The sequence below is a fragment of the Balaenoptera borealis genome, assembly GCF_965194805.1.
Source record: "Balaenoptera borealis genome assembly, chromosome: 7".
Lineage (NCBI taxonomy): Eukaryota > Metazoa > Chordata > Mammalia > Artiodactyla > Balaenopteridae > Balaenoptera > Balaenoptera borealis.
The window spans coordinates 70,205,799-70,228,376 of NC_138864.1; the positions used below are offsets into that span (position 1 = coordinate 70,205,799).

The 22,578-nt window shown below is 38.6% G+C and overlaps 1 protein-coding gene across 1 annotated transcript in view; it reads left to right on the forward strand.

The window, feature by feature from the left end:
- Window positions 1-22,578, forward strand: part of SLC25A13 (solute carrier family 25 member 13) — a 209,976-nt gene that overhangs the window by 45,304 nt on the left and 142,094 nt on the right. Inside the window, 1 exon segment of the mRNA XM_082398331.1 lies at window positions 358-500. Coding sequence (XP_082254457.1) covers window positions 358-500 — 143 coding nt within the window.

The window sequence follows — 22,578 nt, forward strand, 5'->3', positions numbered from 1 at the left end:
CTGTGGGGAAACGTGAAAACAGAGGCAGCTCAGAGCTAGAGAACTGCACCCCAGGAAGTCAGGTAACGTACAGAGAAGGCTCGTCCTTGTGCATTGTGCTTGGCTATTGGGGACATTGGTGTTTGTAAGCTGGACAGTCAGGCTAAGCTGCCTGCAGCTGAGAACCGCTGGTATAAAAATAAAACTCGGCAAACTTAATGGGGTTTTGCTTTTTATTTGGAGCGATGGGAAATAACTGTCCTTGCGAAGAGTATATTGTCATGTCTGATATTTTATCCATTGAATATTCTCAGCTTTTTCACATATTGGTTATATACTTTTGAGAACAAAATATATTTTCTCTCTTTTTTTGAACAGTATGCAAACATTGAAAAAAATGGTGAATTTTTCATGTCTCCCAATGACTTCGTCATTCGATATTTGAATATTTTTGGAGGAAGCCAGCCTAATCCAAAGACTGTGGAACTTTTAAGTGGTGTGGTGGATCAGACCAAAGATGGGTATGTTTATTCTTAATTATCTCATTTAATTGTTTTCTGTTTGAAACAGCTTTCTATTGCTTTAATGATTAGGAAGTCAGTGTTTACCTTCCCATCTCTTAAGAGCATTTTCTCTCCCTATTACAATTAATACGTTATTTTAGAAATAATACCCTTAACATTTCCTTTAGTGTTCTTATCACAGTTGGGGATTCTATATGTGTATTTCTTGACATAGTTTAAACAACTATTTATAGTTTCACGACTCTTGTAGTTGAATGGTGTGAAGATGTACTCAAGTGTATGTAGTACACTGGTACTTTTGAAGGCCACTGTAAAAATTGTGAGTAAATGTAAAACATAGCTCTGTGAACATAACTTTTCTACAGTCTTTCTCTCTGCTCAAGTAACTTTTAAATGTCACATATGATTAAATGTTCTAAATCTAACAGACAGAATAATGATTCCAAATCCCCAAGAAGGGCATTCTGCCCAAGCTGGAAGAGAGACACTGGACCATCTAAAATTAAATAGGACACTTTGCAAAATGCCTTTGGATTTTTTTTCCCTTACCAGTCTTTTCTGTTTACATTTTTAAAAATGAGTCATTCCTAAGTTGTATAAGAATGCAGTTGGCTTTTACCATTAAGTGCAGAATTTTGGGCTCCGAAATATTGGTAATATGACCGCCAGTGTCCCCTAATAACCAAGTATAATATATAAGAAGTAGCCTTCTCTGTATAAACTGTAGAAGATCCAGCTGTCTGGCCTTGCCATGTGCCAGCACCCCCTTTGATAGATTAGCCACCTGCCATTCTGGGGTGGTGTTCTTTAGCTCTGAACGTTCTCTGTCGGTCCTGTGTCTGATTTTCCCACATGCATGGGTTTGAGATGCAACCAAAGTAAACTCCAGTGCTGCAGTGCGAATGCTCTCAGTTTTACCAGCACCTTCCTTTTCTTGCTTATGCACCTGTTGTTCCATCATGCATGGAAGTAACCTCCTCTAAAGTGAAAGTCTTGCAGATGGGGAGGGAGTGGGGAGGAAATTGGCAGTTATACGTCTTGTAATATGCTGGCAGATTGCTGGATTATACTGTCTCTGTTTGTTCCAGTAGCAGTTACTTGGGTTATTTCTGTTTTCTACCTCCCCAAGGTGGGATTCTTTGCTTGATAGGAAAATGTCATATATGAGCAGGTCTTCCTTCCCTCACAGGACCTCTCTGGGGAGGTGCAGGGTGAGGCAGAGGTATATTTCACAGTAGTCCATTCAGGCTAAAGCTAGACAGAACATAGATTTATTCTAGCAAACATTTTTTTTTTTTTTGAGGAAAATTTGGTTGCTTACACATCCTCTGTGCTTACAAGATTCAGAAGAAGTGTGACCAAGCTCACATGCAATATGAATTATCAGACTCAATGTTTAAGATCATTTTTTTCTTATTTGATAGTTAAATTCTTTAAGCTACAGGAAATTGAAAGAATTCAGTGAATGCCCAATAGATACCTTTCATCTAGATTGACTTAACATTTTTAACACTGGTGTGCCTTTTTTTTTTTTTTTTTTTTTTTTTACACATACACTTTCTACACATGCACACACATTTCCTCTTTTGGCTGGACCATTTAACTATAAATTGCAGGCATCAGGATACTTCAGTGTTTATCTTCTAAGAATAAGAACATTCTTCTTACCATTATCATACTTAGGAGGATTAACAATGATGTGAAATATATAATATCCAGTCTATTTAAAAATGTACTAGATCTCTCCCCTCACTCCCCACCTCAAATGGCTTATTGCCTTTTGTTTTTTAAATCCAGGATCTAATCAAAGTTCTTGTATTTAGTTGTTGTATATCTTTTAATCTAGAACAGAGCCTTGCCTTTTATTGTTCTTTCATGAAATTGACTTAAAACCCAGGCCCTGTTATTTCGTTGAAGGTCCCGCATTCTGGACTTGTCTGATTGTTTCCTCATGACTTGGATTCATGATAGATTTTGGGGTGCAGGTTAGGAGAGATTCTACTACCTATTGTATCTCCTCAGGAGGTACCTCGTCCCAGCATTGCTGACACCATGGGTATCCTGTTTCCCAAGCAGCCTTTCACCCAGTCGTTTTGGCATCCATGGTGATCCTTTTCTGAGTCAGTTATTACATTGATGTTTGAAAAGTAGTGATTTTTCTAACTCTTTATTTGTCCTCTATTTATTGTCTACCATTCTTTGGTAAAGAAAAGCTTTCTTCCCTCCACTCCCTTTTCTTTCTCTCTTAATTTTTTATGTCAGTATAAACTCATAGAATTCTTTATTTTAAATTCAGTGCATTATAATCTATTACTGTGTTCTCTGAGTTGTTCACATTGTCCCAGTGAGGTCACTGGGAGTCCCTTTAAGCTGGCTTGTACCCTCAGCCTTTGAGTGCTCTTTGCTTTTGGTAAATAAGATGTTCCAGGCTCGCTTTGGATTTGTCCTGCTTCTGACCAGGAAAGTACTCTTTTCTCAAAGAAGTCCTGGTTCCTTTCGTTTGGGACTGGTGCTTGGAAACAAGGAGCTAGGCACTGGCTAATTGTTACCAGGGTAACTTTTCAGTGGAAAGAGCTGGGAAATATACTTTTAAAAAGTTCATAATGATATTTCCTATTTAAATTTAACATTACAGGAGTTTTCCTTCTCTTCTATTTTGTACCTCTTTCTTTCCGTGAACATTTTGGTTCCTAGATGCATTAATTTTGTATAATTGTAGTATCTTGTAATGTATTTTGCTTCCTTTCCATCCCACCCCCATTAACACACATGCTTTTCCTATTTCTTTTTACATATAGTCTTCAAAAATAGAGGCTTAAATTCATTAGACGTCAACAATGTAACATGCATTTAACATATATAAAGTAACATAACATGTATGTTTTTTCAAGAGTTTATAACAGATCTGAAACGTTGGCTTTCTTTTCCTGATTTCCCAGATGAGAACTGAGGGATCAAGCAGTTTGCTACCAAAAGATGCCCAGGCTTGTCTGGCTCTAGTCCTAGGCCTTTCCACTGTTCTGAGCTGCCTCTTCTCTCATAATCTCACAATCCTCTTTAACTTGACATTTTCTTTCTGATTTTTTGTTATCTTAAATCTTAACATTTTACTGTGACAGAGAAAATCTTAAATGGTCTCAATCCTTTGCCCTATGACTAACTTTTCTTTCTTTCTTTTTTTTTTTTTTTTTGAAGTATTGACAGTGCATAGCTCAGGGAAAAGGGAAAACCATCACGCACAACCTTCTCAGCTTGCCACAAATATTTTGAATTTTTTAGTATCTTCCATAATTTGTTAACCTGCATCAATGTTTTTCATAATTTGAATTCATTTTAATTGTAATTCTCTTTTATAATCTTTTCGACTGTATCAATTTTCATTTTTCCATATGCTGTTCATATGAACAGTGTAAATAACTTCATCATTTTCTAACAGATTAATATTACCATACTTTATGAAATCATGCCCTTATAGAGTTATTTCAGTTTCTACTTTTCTATAATAGATGGTATTGGAGTGAATATCTTCATGTATATGACATTTTTCCCTTCTGTTTAAATACTTCCTTAGAAAGAACTAAGAGAGGGATTCCTGGGTCTAAGGGTAGAAATATTTTATAGCTCACCATATGTATTGTGATAATTCTTGCCAAAAGGACTGAGAAATTGAAGAACTTGTCTCCGGTATTTAAGCTGACCGAGTTAGTAGCATAGGACCACTGTTTAAGACCTATGCAGATGTTCCTGTGCTATTTTCCCTAACCCTGACACACAGCTCCACAGTATTTACTTCAAAAATAGATATAATCATACATCTTTTCTCAGTGTAAAATGGTGAATGTCCTCATTTCCCCTTCCTTTCCCTTTCCACAAGTCACACATCATCCTCCCAAATCAACTACTGTTCCTTGAAAAAATTACATGACAGAAGCCACACAATGGCCCACAAAAGCACGACGCACACGCTGAACAAACAATGAGGAGGTGCTGGAGGGCGTGCCATTAATCTGGTCGGGCTCTCTTGAGGTGTGATCACCTAGCTTGACTGGCCAGAGGGATTTTAGTGCACAACTTTATTAAAATTTAAAAAGCTATCTGTAAATTGACAACTTTAGGATTTAAAAATAATGACAGCTGTGCTGGCCCAGATGTCATGGTGACTTGAAATACTCATTTTTAGTTAAGTACTGGTCCCCCAGCTGTGGTTTCTTGAGTCCAAGGTCCAGGTCCTGCATATTTTACTATCTCCAGTGTCTAGTCCAATATCTGGCCTCTGTTTTGCATCAGTTTGTTGACTAAACTTAGGTAAATGTACTAAGAAGTTTTTGCCCCCCTTATGTTATGAAAGCCCAGGAGTGTTGGGAGATGGAAGCTCTGGTTCAAATTTTAGGTTACTCATTGTTGGAGGCTCAATTATGGCCACCTGAAGATACCAAGATATCATAATCCCTGGAATTTGGAAATGTGACCTTGTGGAAAAAGTGTCTTTGCAGATGTGGTTAAATTGAGGATCTTGAGATGAAGAGATTAGGACACATCACTGGCAGGGGCAGGAGGCATTGTGACCACAGAGACAGAGATTAGAGTGATGGGGTCACGAGCCAGGGAACACCTGGGGCCACCAGAAGCTGGAAGAGGCAAGGAATGATTCTTCCCTAAAGAATCTCCCTTTGGACGGAGCGTGGCTCTGCTGACACCTTGATTTCAGATGTCTGGTCCCCAGAACTGTGACAGGACGAATTCCTGCTGTGCTGAGCCGCCCACTTTGTGGTCAGTGATTGTAGCAGCCCTAGGAATTGAGTACCCTCACATAGATATCTTCTTTGGGAAATGAGAAGGCCTGTAGTTGCAAAGAATTTTGGGGGGACAGAGACCAGCCAGCCTAATACCGAAAGGGAGCATTTTTTTTCAATAGTAGCTTTTGGCTAGAACCAGGCATTTTCCAGGCAGAGACCCCTGCTGTAGACTGTCTCCTTGAGGGCATGGCCCTTTCTGGAAGGCTTCAGCTCTGTTTAGGGTTGGGCTGAGCTTTAGCATGGAAGTTAAAACACCTGTGCACTGCATGAACTTACGGGCTTGTTGGCAAAGAGACCTTGTTTTTCTGGAGCCCTCTTGACACTAATTTAATGACTCATGAGGCTGTGGCTTGGTCAGCCTTCCACGCTGGGAGCATCTTGTGGAGGCCTGTCCACTCAGTCATCCAGCAGCTATTTGAGAACCTCATCTCTGTGCCTGGCACCGTTCTGTATGTGCAGGATACCATGTTGAGTGGGAAAAAGAGTGCTTGCCTGCTTGGTGCTTCTAATTTAGTGGGGCAGACAGGTGTTCATCAGAGAACCACAAATAAATGTGAACTGATGTTGTGATGGGTGCTATGTAGGAGAGACATGGTGTGAGAGATAGCAAAGGGGGCTTCATGCCAACCGGGAGGTCAGGAAAGACTTCCACTGAGTGACATTTGAGCCATGGGAGTTGGGAAGGTGACAAGAGGTGGGGGGACAGAGGACAACATTGTAGACAGGGGGAACAGTGGCTGCAAAGTCACATTCTGAAATGCAGAGGCTGGCAGGCCTGGAGCATGGAAAGTGCAGGGCACGGGGGGCGGGGGTTGGTGGTAGGCCGTGGCCAGACTGTGTGGGAACTTGTCCTTCATATTAAGGATTGGGGGTCTTTGTCATAAGAGCAATGGAGAGCCATCGAAGGATCGTGTGAGTCTGGGGATTGGCATGATCTGCCTCTGTTAAACATGATCCTTGCTGTTAATATTCTTTGATTTCACCAGTTCTCACTCTCCCTTCTAATAAATAGCCTGTTGTGTTTAGATTTCCCTGCATTCCACTGTTTTAATAGATTTAATGATGAGTTTAATCAGTTTGTGAAGTTCCTGGAGGGTGCCCGGGCCTGGAAGCCTTTTGTAGGTGGACCTCTGGGTGAGGAGGGATTTCCGCGCCTCGGAGGAGGGAGAGAAGGGGAGGAAGTGGGTTTCTCAGAGCTCCTCCCACTCAGACCCTCTTACCTTAGCGAGACAGTGTGTATTCTCCCCTTGTTGTTGGGTTTGTGTGTATAATTTTTGAGATATCTTTTACGTTTGGTTGTCATTATGTTTTGGTTTAAAATGGGAATGAAGCTTTTTTAACTGCAATTTTAATACATCGTTCACATAGCTATCTACTAAGAGCAAGGGAAGAATAAATTGTGTGTGTGTCCCTTTGAGCTTTGCCAACATGTTTCTAGTTTTTGTTCATTAACTGAAGTCTCATTAGAGAGGCTGGGGCTCAAAAGCTATTTGACTAGTACCTGGCCTCACTTGGGAAGACTAAGCATGGCCTGAATCAGCCGGAGGTATTGGCTCACTGGCCTCTTGGGCTCAGGATGCTCTCTGCCTGTTACAGGTCTGACCCGTCTGTGTGGGGTGGGCCCTGGGCAGCTCTGGTGTCTAATTTGTTTGCTAGGATTTCTATTCTCCATCTCAAGGGTGGAACCTCTTTGCACTCCACGCAAGAACAAAAGTTGGTTCTTCTTTTGAAAAAGGGAATTTCAGAAATCCTGATTTCTTTGTTCTTTTTCTCGGACATTTTAATTATGAAAAATTTCAATCATACACAAAAGCGAAATCCTGATTTCCCAGTGACAAGCTGACGCATCCAACTTAACACCTTGTCAGCCCCTATTCCTTGTTGAATCAAAATGATAATGTAATCGTCATCCACAAATAAGCCTTTTCTCTTCAGAGTACAGAGAATCAATCCTGGGACAATTCCCATTTTGAGGCATGAGGAATAAGGGTGTCAAAGAAAAAAAGATAAAAAAAAAAAATCTCAGGTTTTAAAATGTGTGGCTATATAAAGTGTGTTCTCTGCCTTTCCTATGTTCACTATTTATCTTTCTGAGAAGGAAAAAAAAAAGCTCCTTTAAATACTTCACAAGGTGAAGGAGGATATAATAATGTTGTTGATGATAAAAGCATTTTTATATGCCTGTTCTCACTTTGCGAGGCTGTGGCGATGAAATCCAGGCCTTGGCCGCATGCTGGGAGTTAATGAGGTTTACAATTGGCAATGGTTACAGAGTATTAGGGTAATGTATTTACATCAGCAGTTCACAGTCTGAAATGCTCATCATCTGTCAAATACAGTCCAGAATCAATAAGAGGAGGTCTTTCAGTTTGCTAATGAGGAAAGTTTTCTACACTACTCGGGTGGACACATTTCAGATAAACGCCTGCAATTCATAAACCGTAGAATTAAGCAAAGGCATTTCTTTAATTAAAAAAAAAAATTGGTACTAATCAACAGCAGTCACCTGAGAAGCTTAAATTTTCTTCTTAGTCATCAGACTCCCAAATTAACCTACCAAAACAAAAAGCCTCATTAGCAGCTCTCGTTGAATCAGTGTCATTTTTTTCTTTCTCTCAAAGTGTCTGATTAACCCCCTTTCTTTTTGCATTACTCACTTTGTGTTAATATTTGATGTCTGAAATCATAGGGGGGGTGCGTGCAATGTGGCGGCTAGACGCTGTCAGTGCAGAGTAAATTAAAAAGAATTCTTAAAAAGGTTTCTATTATGTCGCTGGTATATTAGAAAACCTTTAGGGGTGTCAGGTGCCTGGGTTTATTTTTCTTCTTAATTCCTGAAAGCATTGATTAGTGAGTAGGTGCTGATTTCACTCCTCATTCATATGTAAGGATAGCCCTCCTTCTCTTCCCCCTTCTCCTACTTACCAAGCCAGGCCCTCATTTGGAGAGTTTTGCTTTCAAGGGAAGGTGAGAAATGGGCCATAGCTGGAGGTGGAAGGGAGGTGAAAGGGAGGGTCTTTTTAAAATGGGTAGAGGGCAGTGTAATGCATGCTGATGGGAATGACTGCAGAGAGTGGAGAATTGACAGTGTAGGAGAGAAAAGGAGGAAATTCTGGTACATTCCGAGAGGGAGGTGGCCTCTTGTGGTAACATGGAAAGTTCATCTACAAGAGCTGCTCTCAAAGTGTGGTCAGTAGACCCCTGGGGGTCTCGGAGACCTTTCTAAGGAGTCCGTGAGGTCCATAGTGTTTACATAAAGATACTAAGACATCATCTGCCTTTTTTTGTCCTGTTGTATTTGAACCGATGGTCGTAAAAGCCACGGTTTATAGAACTGCTGGTTAATTCAGCAGCGACCCCAAGCCCGGCAGTATGAGCGGTCATCGTATGCTTCACCCGCACGTGTTCACAATCATGGTAGTCACGATGATGCCAATTCTGTTTCAGAGTGTCCTTGAAGAAGCAGTAAAAATTACTGATTTTTTATTAGATCTCACCCTTGAATACATGTCACTTACAAATTCTGAGTGACTAAATGGGAAGCATCCATAAAGACTGCTGGTTACTCTCCTGTGGTGGTTGTCAGAGGAAAAGCAACTCAGGTGCTCGCTGAGCTAGTCATTTCTTAAATGGAACACACTTTTTGAGAGAATTAAAATGTTCACGTGACAGCCTTCTGATACTTACAGCCTTTTCTGATGTAATTAGTGGTGATAGTAATAATGTGGTTTTTTACTATAGTGTAATGCAATGTGCCAACGTTTGGAAGATCTGCATAACTCAGGGAAACATCTTTTCCAGTTGACCAGTACATGGTGTTAGAGAATCATGTATGAGTCAAAGGTCTATTCAAAGTGCAAGATAGACCCATGGATTTTTTTTTTTTAATTTTATTTATTTATTTATTTATTTATGGCTGTGTTGGATCTTCGCTTCTGCGCAAGGGCTCTCTCCGTTTGCGGCAAGCGGGGGCCACTCCTCATCGCGGTGCGCGGGCCTCTCACTATCGCGGCCTCTCCTGTTGCGGAGCACAGGCTCCAGACGCGCAGGCTCAGTAATTGTGGCGCACGGGCTCAGTTGCTCCGCGGCATGTGGGATCTTCCCGGACCAGGGCCCGAACCCGTGTCCCCCGCACCGGCAGGCAGATTCTCAACCGCTGCGCCACCAGGGAAGCCCAAGACCCATGGATTTTAATGTAACCAGGTGGGAAAAGTTCATTGAAACAGTTTCAGATTCCACATTGCAGCTAATCTTTAAGAAACTATCCCTTGTTGGGATTTGGTGTTGTATCGTAGAATATCCACAAGTATCTAAAAAGGCTATTAAAATGCTCCTTCCTTTTCTAACTGTGAATCTGTATGAGGCTGAAATCCTTCATATCCTTCAACCAGAAAAACATATTACAGCAGATTGAATGCAGCTGTCTTCCATGAAGTCCGATATTTAAGAGATTTGCAAAGACATAATACTGCTTTTTTCTCACTACATTTTTTTGTTTTAGAAAAATAGTAATTTTTCATATAAATATGTTATTTATATTACCATGTAATAGGCTTATTCACTTTTTAACGAATTAATGTTTTAAGAATTTATCAGTTTTAATTTTTCTCACACAGTAAATACGATAGATACAAACCACATAAATAAAAGCCCTTTGGGATCCTCAATAATTCATAAACACGTAAAGGGGTCCTGAGACTTGAAAGTTTGAAAAATACTGAGCTAGAAAAATGGAAGATAAGGTACTATATGGGCCAGAGGTGTTGTATCGATGTGGTGGTGGGATTTGGGGGAAGTTTTCTTCTGATCTCCTTGGTTTTTCTCTGGGAGATAGATGAGAGGGAGGATGCCGGTGAGGTATTGGCAGTTTGAGGAGAGAGGAGAGTATACTAAATATTCATTTAGAAGTGAATGGATAAAGGAACACAGCATGGCTGCTGGGTTGGACCCACTTGAGGTCCCACCTGAGGGCTTGTGGTCACGAAATTCAAAGCGAGACCAGTTAGTGTGGCTGTTTGTTTTCTAGCTACTGAGGCCAGCTGCTTATCTGCTGTCATGGAGCAGGAAGTGTTGGCTATGACTAAGGTTGAGGGCTTGGCCATTGATTAACCCAGAGTAGGTAAGGACATGCAGGGGAGCAATTACAATGATTGACTATAGGTTTAATCTGGATAAGGGGCAAAGAAGGGACATTGGAATAGCAGGCAGTGAGAAGGTGGTAGGCTCAATGAGCTGTTGATTTCAGTGAGATTGAAGATTGTTGAAGTTGGGGTATAGAAGGGAGTGAGCAGGAAGGCTGGAAGGTAGTGGCCAAAAAGTGAGATGCATGAAATTGAGAATAAGGAGGTATTGCAGTTACTGGTGATGGCAGAAGTCTAGAGTCTGACCGTGGGACTGAGTGACCGAGAATGGATGGAGAAAAGATCACTGGAAGAGGCAAGTTCAACTAATTGGGAGGCCTGGGTGTTTGAAATTATTGAAAATATTGAGCATTAAGGTAGGAGTTGGGTTGGAGAGCATGTCAGTGAATCAGGAGTTAAAACATGGTGGGGAGGAGATGTGAATCTGGAGTTATTAGGTGATAGAAACAAGTCGGGGTGCTGAGTGCTAGTTATATGGTGGGAGTATTTAAACTGGGGTTAGGAAGGAAGGATTGGGGGATGGTCTGGGAGAGGCAATGGGAAGAAAGAAGTACACCTCCCCTGCTTATAAGCTTGATGCAACCCAGGACTGCAGAGGAAAGCCCCTCGCTGCTTCAGAAGCATGGGCCTCAAATTGGTTACAGCAAATAGGTGAAGGGATATTTAGAGGACTCCTCTGAAAGGAATTCCCTTTAGAGATGGGATTGAGGATGAGATTTTGCTCACCATGTGCTGTGAATTCTAGGGGGCACATTTGGGGGGGGGGGTGGTTTCTGGGAGATGGTGGGTGACAGAATAGGGAAAGTGCAGAGCCCCTGTGGGGATTAGATGTGGGTGTTAAAGGGTAAGCTGGGAATCTGGGGCTGCTGGCGGGCTGCTGTCGACATGTACAGGATAAAGGGCACAGTGAGATTAGTCCTGATGAACTCCAGATTGTGCCTGCTGGAAGATAGGGATCTTTGCAGAGAGGCAAGGAAGCTTGGGGAGGGGCAATCTTATTACTTGAAGAATTTTTAAAGCAAAAATATTCTGTGGGATTAGAGCTCTGCTGATGTTTTTATCCTAGATGGTTAGATTAAAGGATGAAAGAAGCAAAGAGTTACTGAGCACATATAGGGTTCCAGATCTGGTGCTAACAATTTCCGCCCTTTCTCTTATTTAATCCTCATAACAAGTCCTTAAAATAGGTACTTTTACCTCTGCCAACCCTAACCTTACAGAGAGAGGTGCAGAATCATAAAGTTTAAATAGTTTTCTTGAAGTCATATATCTAGTGCTGGAACTAGAATTTGGACCCAGTTCTCTCTGGTTTGTGCCCAATCTGCTCTGGAACTTTGTGTGTTTAGAGAAGAATATTAAAAATGGAGCTTTGAATGAGAACTTTGCATCTGTCTTTGCTTAGTAGTTGTGATGCCCTTTGCAAAATTCTTAGTCCCTAAGACTGATTATTTGACCAACTTAAGGTGGACCTAAAACCTTCACGAGAGCTATCCCAGCTATCATCCACGCCCACAAACTTGGGGAAAACTGTCCTCACATTCCTCACATTTTTATTTTTTAGGCCAGGAATACTTTTTGGTATACTCTTCCCCTTTTACTCCTCACGGACTGAACCTTGAAGGTACCATTGCACACCATATTCTCAGAAGGCTCACCTTTATTGGGCCAACTGAAAATACCAACCCTTCTTCCCAGCATGTCAGGATGCTCAGAAAATGTTTGAAGAGCAAATACTGTTCCTTCCCTCCCCCTTGCCTTGTTTGGTTGTCTGGTTTTGCTTTACCTGTACCATAGGTGTTTAAAATTCAAATTTAAGATTTTAAAGGAAAGGAAATCGAATGTAAGCTCTGTTTCCTGGCTACTTGCAAACATATTTCTCTACAACTGTCAGTGTCATTGGCACAGGATGTGGCAGTTGCTTAAATTAAAAGTCTTGCATTAAGCTGTGAGGAATTCCTGATGTGAAATGTGAGGAGATAGTGCCTATTAACTTTCCCTTTGATTGTGGCATAATTGTCAATGAGTCACTTCCTAATAAACAGAGTGAGATTCTCAGACTTTAATGAAGGTTTTAGAGGGTAAAGCTGCCATAGCAATCTGATGTAGAGATTTGGGGATCTTCAGTCTGGAAAAGTAAGAGGTGAAAGAAGATAACTGTTCAACTTTCATAGAAATTCTAGAGAAACTTTATTATATTATTTATTTATATTATTTATTATAGAGTCTCTGTAATAAAGGATATATGATAGCGTGGGCTTGTGTTCTATACCTGAGAGAACCTTGATACTTTAAAAATATATGTCAATTTCAGATTTATTAATTCATTCAACAAATAATTATTGACACCAACTATGTGCCAGGCACTGTTCTAAACAAAACAGATAAACATTGCCCTCTTACATAGCAAATAGACAGTGTAAACCAATAGACATATGTGATAGAGAGGCAGGTGGCTGTATCTGTTTACTCAAGGGAAGGAGATGGTGAGTGGCCATGGGCTCTGGGGTACTACCGTCGATAGGGTGGTCGGGAAGACCTCTTGGAAGCGACATGTAGGCAGAGACCTCAGTGAGAGTGAGCCATGTGAGAATCTACGAGTTGAGCTTTCTGGGTAGAGGGAATGACAGATGCAGAGAGCCTGAGATGAGAGTGTGCTTGATATCTTTGAGATGAAGCAAGGAAACCAGTTTGATCAGAGGCTGGTAATGAGCAGGAAAGTGGAAGAAGTCAGAAAGGTATCCAGGAACCAGATTATAAAGGTACCGTAGTATTTTATTTCAAGTGTAGGTAGAAGTCACGAGAGAGTTTTGAGCACTGGACTGACATGATCAGAATAACAGTTTGAAAGGATCTCCCTAGCTGATTTGCAAAGAATCGAATGAAGTGGGCAAGAGTGGAAGAAAGAAAAAAGATAGTAGGACTAGAGGGCTAGTTGTGGAGATGATAAAAGTGATTGGATTTGGGATTTTCTTGATAGATTGGATATGAGATATAGGAAAGAGCAATCTAAGTGACTGAGGGGATTCTGAGGGAGGAATAGGTTTGGAAGCAAAACTAAGCGTTCTTTAGGACATGATAATATTCAGATGCCTATTAAACATGTAATTGGAGTCAGACTGATAGATGTTGAGATCTGGATTAATTTTAGGGGAGAGGTCTGGGTTAGAAATGGGAGTCAACCAAATTACTTCCTTCACCTGAGCCAATTTTCAGCATCAGGAGTTGATGTTGTAATAACTTCTGAAGGTTCAATGAGTTGTGTGTTATTTTTTTTGTGGGAATGGGGGCCTTTTTTATACTGAGTATTATGAACTCAAAGGGCTTTTATGCATTTGGTATTTTTTAAAAATTGAGGTATAGTTAATTTACTATGTTGTGTTTGAAGTGTACAGCAAAGCGATTCAGGTATACATATATATATATTTTAGATTCTTTTCCATTATAGGTTATTACAAGATATTGAGTATAGTTCCCTGTGCTGTACTGTAGGAACTTATTGTTTAACTGTTTTATGTTTAGTAGTGTGTATATGTTAATCACAAACTCCTAATTTATCTCTTTCCCCGCCCTCCCACTATCCCCTTTGGTAACCATAAGTTTGTTTTCTATGTCTGAGAGTCTGTTTCTACTTTGTAAATAAGTTCATTTGTATCATTTTTTTACATTCCACAAATAAGTGATTTCATATGGTATTTGTCTTTCTCTGACTTACTTCACTTAATATGATAATCTCTGGGTCCATCCATGTTGCTGTAAATGGCATTATTTTATTCTTTTTAATGGCTGAGTAATATTCCATTGTATATGTACACCACATCTTCTTTATCCATTCATGTGTCGATGGACATTTAGGTTGCCTCCACATCTTGGCTATTGTAAATAGTGCTGCTATTTACAATAGTGAACATTGAGGTGCATGTATCTTTTTGAATTAGAGTTTTCTCCAGATATATGCCCAGGAGTGGGATTGCTGGATCATATGATAACTCTATTTTTAGTTTTTTAAGGAACCTCCATACTATTCTCCATAGTGACTGCACTAATTTACATTCACACAAACAGTGTAGAAGGGTTCCTTTTTCTCCATACCCTCCCCAGCATTTATTATTTGTACACTTTTTAATGATGGCCATTCTGACTGGTATGAGGTGGTACCTCACTGTAGTTTTGATTTGCATTTTTCTAATAATTAGTGATATTGAGCATCTTTTCATGTGCCTGTTGGCCATCTGTATGTTTTCTTTGGAGAAATGTCTATTTAGGTCTTCTGCCTATTTTTTAATTGGGCTTTTTGTTGTTGTTGTTGTTGTTTTGATATTAAACTATATGAGCTGTTTGTATATTTTGGCAATTAAACCCTTGTCAGTAGCATTTTTTGGAAATATTTTCTCCCAGACTGCAGGTTGTCTTTTCATTTTGTTTATGGCTTCCTTTGCTGTGCAAAAGCTTTTAAGTTTAATTAGGTCCCATTTGTTTATTTTTGGGGTTTTTTTCCCATTACTCTAGGAGGTGGGTCCAGAAAGATACTGCTGTGATTTATGTCAAAGAGTGTTCTGCCTATGTTTTCCTCTAGGACAGTGGTCCCCAACCTTTTTGGCACCAGGGACTGGTTTCGTGGTAGACAGTTTTTCCACAGACGGGGGTGGGGGGTGAGGGTATGGTTCAGATGGTAATGCGAGCGATGGGGAGGGGCAGATGAAGATTCAGTCTCTCGCCTGCCGTTCACCTCCTGCTTTGCGGCTCAACTGTTGGGGACCCCTGCTCTAAGAGTTTTATAGTATATGGTTTTACATTTAGGTCTTTAATCCATTTTGGGCTTATTTTTGTATATGGTGTTAGAGAATGTTCTAATTTCATTTTTTTACATGTAGCTGTCCAGTTTTCCCAGCACCACTTGTTGAAGAGACTGTCTTTTCTCCACTATATATTCTTGCCTCCTTCATTGTAGAGTAATTGATCATAAGTGTGTGGGTTTATTTCTAGGCTTTCTATCCTGTTCTGTTGATCTATATGTCTGTTTTTGTGGCAGTACCATACTGTTTTGATCACTGTAGCTTTGTAGTATAGTCTGAAGTCAGGGAGCCTGATTCCTCCAGCTCCATTCTTCTTTCTCAAGATTGTTTTGGCTATTCAGGGTCTTTTGTTTCCATACAAGTTTTAAAATTTTTTGCTCTAGTTATGTGAAAAATGCCATTGGTAATTTGGTAGAGATTGCATTGAATCTGTAGATTGCCTAGGGTAGTGTGGTCATCGTAACAATACTGATTATTCCAATCCAAGAACACGATGTATCTTTTCATATGTTTGTGTTGTCCTCAATTGCTTTCATCAGCCTCTTACAGTTTTCAGAGTATAGTTCTTTTGCCTCCTTAGGTAGGTTTATTCCTAGGGATTATATTCTTTTTGATGTGATGGTAAGTGGGATTGTTTCTTTAATTTCTCTTTCTGATCTTTCATTGTTAGTGTATAGAAATGCAACAGATTTCTGTGTATTAATTTTGTATCCAACTTTACCGAATTCATTGATGAGCTCTAGTAGTTTTCTGGTGGCATCTTTAGGATTCTCTATCTATAGTATCATGTCATCTGCAAACAGTGACAGTTTTACTTCTTCTTTTCCAATTTGGATTCATTTTATTTCCTTTTCTTCTCTGATTGCTGTGGCTAGGACTTCCAAAACTATGTTGAATAATAGTGGCAAGAGTGGACATCCTTGTCTTGTTCCTGATCTTAGAGGAAACGCTTTCACCTTTTCACAGTTGAGAATGATGTTAGCTGATGTTTGTCACATATGGCCTTTATTATGTTGAAGTATGTTTCCTCTGTGTCCACTTTATGAAGATTTTTTATCATAAATGGATGTTGAATTTTATCAAAAGCTTCTTTCTCCATCTACTGAGATGATCATATGGGTTTTATTACTCAATTTGTTAATGTGGTTTATCAGATTGATTTGTAGATATTGAAAAATCCTTGCATCCTGGGATAAATCCCACTTGATCAAGGTGTATGATCCTTTTAATGTATTGTTGGAGTTGGTTTGCTAGGATTTTGTTGAGGATTTTTGTGTCTATGTTCATCAGTGATATTAGCCTATAATCTTTTTTTGTATGATATCTTTGTCTGGTTTTGGTATCAGGGTGATGGTGGCCACATAGAATGAGTTCAGAAGTGTTCCTTCCTCTGCAGTTTTTTGGAATAGTTTCAGAAGGATAGGTGTTAACTCTTCTCTAAATTTTTGGTAGAAATCACCTGTGAAGCCATTTGGTCCTGGACTTTTGCTTTTGGGGAGTTACAGAATTACTGATACAGTCTCAGTACTGGTAATTGGTCTGTTCATATTTTCCATTTCTTCCTGGATTCAGTCGTGGGAGATTGTACCTTTCTAAGAATTTGTCCATTTCTTCCAGGTTGTCCATTTTATTGGTATATAGTTGCTTGCAGTAGTCTCTTATGATTCTTTGCATTTCTGTGGTTTCGGTTGTAACTTCTTTTTCATTTCTGATTTTATTCATGTGGGCCCTCTCCCTTTTTTTCTTGATGAGTCTGACTAAAGGTTTATCAATTTTGTTTATCTTTTCAAAGAACCAGCTTTTAGTTTCATTAATCTTTGCTATTGTTTTTTTAGTCCCTATTTCATTTATTTTTGCTCTGATCTTTATGATTTCTTTCCTAAGAAACAAACTAAGTTTGGGCTCTGTTTGTTCTTCTTTCTCTAGTTGCTTTAGACTTAAGTTAGTTTGTTTATTTGAGATTTTTCTTATTTCCTGAGGTAAGCTTATATCACTATAAATTTCCCTCTCAGACCTGCTTTTGCTACATCCCATAGGTTTCAGTTTGTCGTCTTTTCATTTTCAGTTGTCTCTAGGTACGTTCTGACTTCCTCTTTCATTTCTTCAGTGATCCGTTGGTTGTTTAGTAGCATACTGTTTAGCCTCCATGTGTTTGTGTTTCTCTACAGTTTTTTTTATCCTGTTTCTAGCTTCATAGCACTGTGTTCAGAAAAGATGCTTGATATGATTTCAGTTTTCAAAAATTTACCGAGGCTTGCTTTGTGGCCCAGCATGTGATTCATCCTGGAGAATGTTCCATGCACACTTGACGAGACTATGTATTCTGCTGCTTTTGGATGGAATGCTCTGTAAATATCAGTTAAGTGCATCTGGTCCAATGTGTCATTTAAGGCCTGTGTTTCCGAATAGATTTTTTGTCTGGATGATCTGTCCATTGATGTAAGTGAGGTGTTAAAGTCCCCCACTATTATTGTGTTACTGTTGAATTCTCCTTTTATGTCTGTTAATGTTTGCCATATATATTGCGGTGCTCCTGTGTTGGGTTGTATTTGGCATGTTTTAATCAATTGTATGTATCTCATCTTTGGCCAGTGGGAACCTTTTTATATTTTCTCCTTTGTCCTTTTTGATAGGCTCCATCAATACTGGAGTATTTCCTTGCTTTGTGGCAAAGCAGGATGTTATTCTGTGTATTTCCTGCTCCAGACCTGGACTCAGCCACACATCCATGGAGCTGTATTCTTTTTCATGGGCAGCTGTATATAGAGACCTGCTTTGAGGCCTTTTTCAGTGGATAGAAGGAGGAAAAAGTGTTCAGTTTATACTGGTATTTCAAAGTTAAATGGACAAAATTAAAGTGAAAATATTTTTAGTTCTCTGATTTTTAAAAATATTTCTCTCTTCTTTCACTGAAAATCTTGATTACCAGCAACATCACAGGATTACATATTTGCAATATGTAGGATATATTCAAAATAAAAACACCAGTATTGATGCTAACAGTTAGATACTGAAGGAAGCTTAAGATTTCTTTTCAACTCTATTTGTGCTTAGACTTCATACCACTAAGTATATACAGTGAAAATACTGTGTTCTAAGGTTATTTGAAATAATTCATTTCTCTGTGCGGCTTTGCCACCAACTTGATGTATGGTTAGGTTCATTCATTTCAGTTTGTTTTCAATTTTTAGGGACTGCTTTTTTTTCTTTTAGATCTAATTTAATTGTTGTGTATATAAAACAAATGTCTCCTAAGTCAAAACTATATAATAGAGGCAAGGTATACTCAGAGAAGTCTGGCTGGAGATGCCTGTCTTCTTCACCCTGTCTCCACCCTCCCCCTTATAGCTCACTTTTTTCTTTTAGTTTTTGTATTTTTCCTCCACAGGGTGTTTCTCCCCCAAATATAAATAAATTGGTATGCATGTATATTCATGTTCATATTTCGCTCCTCATTCATACCCAAAACCAGCCATGTAAACTCTCTCTATACTGTATGTATACTGTAGTATTTGAGTTCTTTACTACTGTATATGCTACAGTGTATATAGTATATGTGCATGTGTGTGTGTTTTAGTCAGGGTTCTCCAAAGAAACAGAATTAATAAAGCGTATCTACAGCTGACCTTTGAACAACACAGGGGTTATGGGCACTGACCCTCCTAACAGTCGAAAATTTGAGTATAACTTATGGTTGGCCCTCTGTACCTGCGGTTCTTCCATATCTGCAGTTCTGCACACTTGGATTCAATCAATCTTGGATCATGTAGTACTGTAGTATTTACTATTGGGCTGGGGGAACTATGGATAAGTGGATCCTAGCAGTTCAACCCATGTTTTTTTTTTTTTCCAAATAAAAGTCTCTCCAAATTCATTACTTTCAGGCAGTAACAGATTGTCACATTTAGCAGCTGTCATATATACACCAAAAATTCCGGAGAAAAAAAAATTTGGAAAAACTATAATAAATGGAAAGAGAACTTTTCCCAGTTACCTTATACCATTACATAGATTGTAAGAGTAGAAAACAGTAGAAAATTGTAATGTATTGACTAAAATTATTAGTCAAGTGAATGGACATCTCAGTTTATCTAGATTATCTAAAATCCTTGCATCTGTGAAATTTGTAGGGAAATTTTTCACTATCAAGGCCCCCCCCACCATTTCACTGTGTTATTCAAAAAACTAAACTGATTTTTCTTTTGTAAAAAATTGGATTTTTGGATCCTGATACTAGCAGGTTTGCAGAAGTTTATTGGGTTGAAAAGAAAAATTATTTTTTATAACATAATGAGATATTTTTATAGACTATTCAAGAAATAAATATCAACATTTTACATTGTAAAAATTTGGTCTAAATGTTGTAATCTTGATCTAAACAATTCCTATTTACTTCACAGGAAATCTTTTTTGTATTGGTTTCACATGTTAGTTATAAAAGTTTACACCCCTTCAAACGTAACCTTCTAAATGAAAAATATTCATTAATAGGAGTGAAGAGAGTTTTATGAATGGATGCTAAAAGAAGGTAGCTTCAAAATTAGATAAAATGTAAAAAGGCCTTGGCTTTTATTCAAGTGTATTGTTAAATTTGCTAAATTCCAAGTAATTGATCAAAGTTTTATTGGTTTTGTGGGTTCTTCATATAGTCTACAAGTGGCTAAATAAAAAAGGGGGGAATCAATAATTTACTCAATTGGCACTACTTCCTTCTGAAACAAAGGAAACTTTTAATAATTCAGCAAGTGGCCCTGATAATCTGCCACATTGTACACAGTTATAATGTAGATCTTAGTTAAAAATGGACAGAAGTCCCTCCAAAAGTGGTGGGTTTCGAATGATTTAAACTAGTCAAATGTCTTGAAGATACAGTATTGGAAGATGAATAAGTTCTAGAGATATGCTGTACATCATTGTGCTCATAGTTAACAATGAGGTATTGTGTACTTAAATTTTTTTTCCAGAGGATAGATCTCATGTTAAGTGTTCTTTTTTTTCCTTTTTTCTTTTTTTTTTTTGAGATTTATTTTATTAAAGGGTGATTTATTTTACTTAAGGGTGGCAGTGGGAATAGTCATAGATTTCTAATACAAACCGAATACAAAAATCAAATTTTTTAAAAAGCCAATTTTTTCTGCTATTCCACTCAAATTTTAAATTGAGTTTTACATTGTTTCTTTTTTTTTTAATATTTGAATTTTATTTTATTTATTTTTTTATACAGCAGGTTCTTATTAGTCATAAATTTTATACACATCAGTGTATACATGTCAATCCCAATCGCCCAATTCATCACACCACCACCACCACCCCCCCGCCGCTTTCCCCTCTTGGTGTCCATACGTTTGTTGTCTACATCTGTGTCTCAATTTCTGCCCTGCAAACCGGTTCACCTGTACCATTTTTCTAGGTTGCACATATATGCGTTAATATACGATATTTGTTTTTCTCTTTCTGACTTACTTCACTCTGTATGACAGTCTCTAGATCCATCCATGTCTCAACAAATGACCCCATTTCGTTCCTTTTTATGGCTGAGTAATATTCCATTGTATATATGTACCACCACTTCTTTATCCATTCGTCTGTCGATAGGCATTTAGGTTGCTTCCATGACCTGGCCATTGTAAATAGTGCTGCAATGAACATTGGGGTGCATGTGTCTTTTCGAATTATGGTTTTCTCTGCATATATGCCCAGTAGTGGGATTGCTGGATCATATGGTAGTTCTATTTTTAGTTTTTTAAGGAACCTCCATACTATTCTCCATAGTGGCTGTATCAATTTACATTCCCATCAACAGTGCAAGAGGGTTGGTTCCCTTTTCTCCACACCCTCTCCAGCATTTGTTGTTTGTAGATTTTCTGATGATGCCCATTCTAACTGGTGTGAGGTGATGCCTCATTGTTTTATTGATTTGCATTTCTTTAATAATTAGTGATGTTGAGCAGCTTTAATGTGCTTCTTGGCCATCTGTATGTCTTCTTTGGAGAAATGTCTATTTAGGTCTTCTGCCCATTTTTGGATTGGGTTGTTCGTTTTTTTGTTATTGAGCTGCATGAGCTGTTTATATATTTTGGAGATTAATCCTTTGTCCATTGATTCGTTTGCAAATATTTTCTCCCATTCTGAGGGTTGTCTTTTCGGCTTGTTTATGGTTTCCTTTGCTGTGCAAAAGCTTTGAAGTTTCATTAGGTCCTATTTGTTTACTTTTGTTTTCATTTCCATTACTCTAGGAGGTGGATCAAAAAAGATCTTGCTGTGATTTATGTCAAAGAGTGTTCTTCCTATGTTTTCCTCTAAGAGTTTTATGGTGTCCGGTCTTACATTTAGGTCTATAATACATTTTGAGTTTATTTTTGTGTATGGTGATAGGTAGTGTCCTAATTTCATTCTTTTACATGTAGCTGTCCAGTTTTCCTGGCACCACATATTGAAGAGGCTGTCTTTTCTCCATTGTATATCCTTGCCTCCTTTGTTATAGATTAGGTGACCATAGGTACATGGGTTTGTCTCAGGGCTTTCTATCTTGTTCCATTGATCTATATTTCTGTTTTTGTGCCAGTACCATATTGTCTTGATTACTGTAGCTCTGTAGTATAGTCTGAAGTCAGGGAGTCTGATTCCTCCAGCTCCATTTTTTTCCCTCAAGACTGCTTTGGCTATTCGGGGTCTTTTGTGTCTCCATACAAATTTTAAGGTTTTTTGTTCTAGTTCTGTAAAAAATGCCATTGGTAATTTGATATGGATTGCATTGAATCTGTAGATTGCTTTGGATAGTATAGACATTTTCACAATATTGATTCTTCCAATCCAAGAACATGGTATATCTCTCCATCTGTTGGTATCATCTTTAATTTCTTTCATCAGTGTCTTATAGTTTTCTGCATACAGGTCTTTTGTCTCCCTAGGTAGGTTTATTCCTAGGTATTTTATTCTTTTTGTTGCAGTGGAAAATGGGAGTGTTTCCTTAATTTCTCGTTCAGATTTTTCATCATTAGTATATAGGAATGCAAGAGATGTCTGTGCATTAATTTTGTATCCTGCAACTTTACCAAATTCATTGATTAGCTCTAGTAGTTTACTGGTGGCATCTTTAGGATTCTCTATGTGTAGTATCATGTCATTTGCAAACAGTGACAGTTTTACTTCTTTTCCAATTTGTATTCCTTTTATTTCTTTTTCTTCTCTGATTGCCATGGCTAGAACTTCCAAAATTATGTTGAATATTAGTGGTGAGAGTGGGCAACCATGTCTTGTTCCTGATCTTAGTGGAAATGGTTTCAGTTTTTCACCATTGAGAATGATGTTGGCTGTGGGTTTCTCATATATGGCCTTTATTATG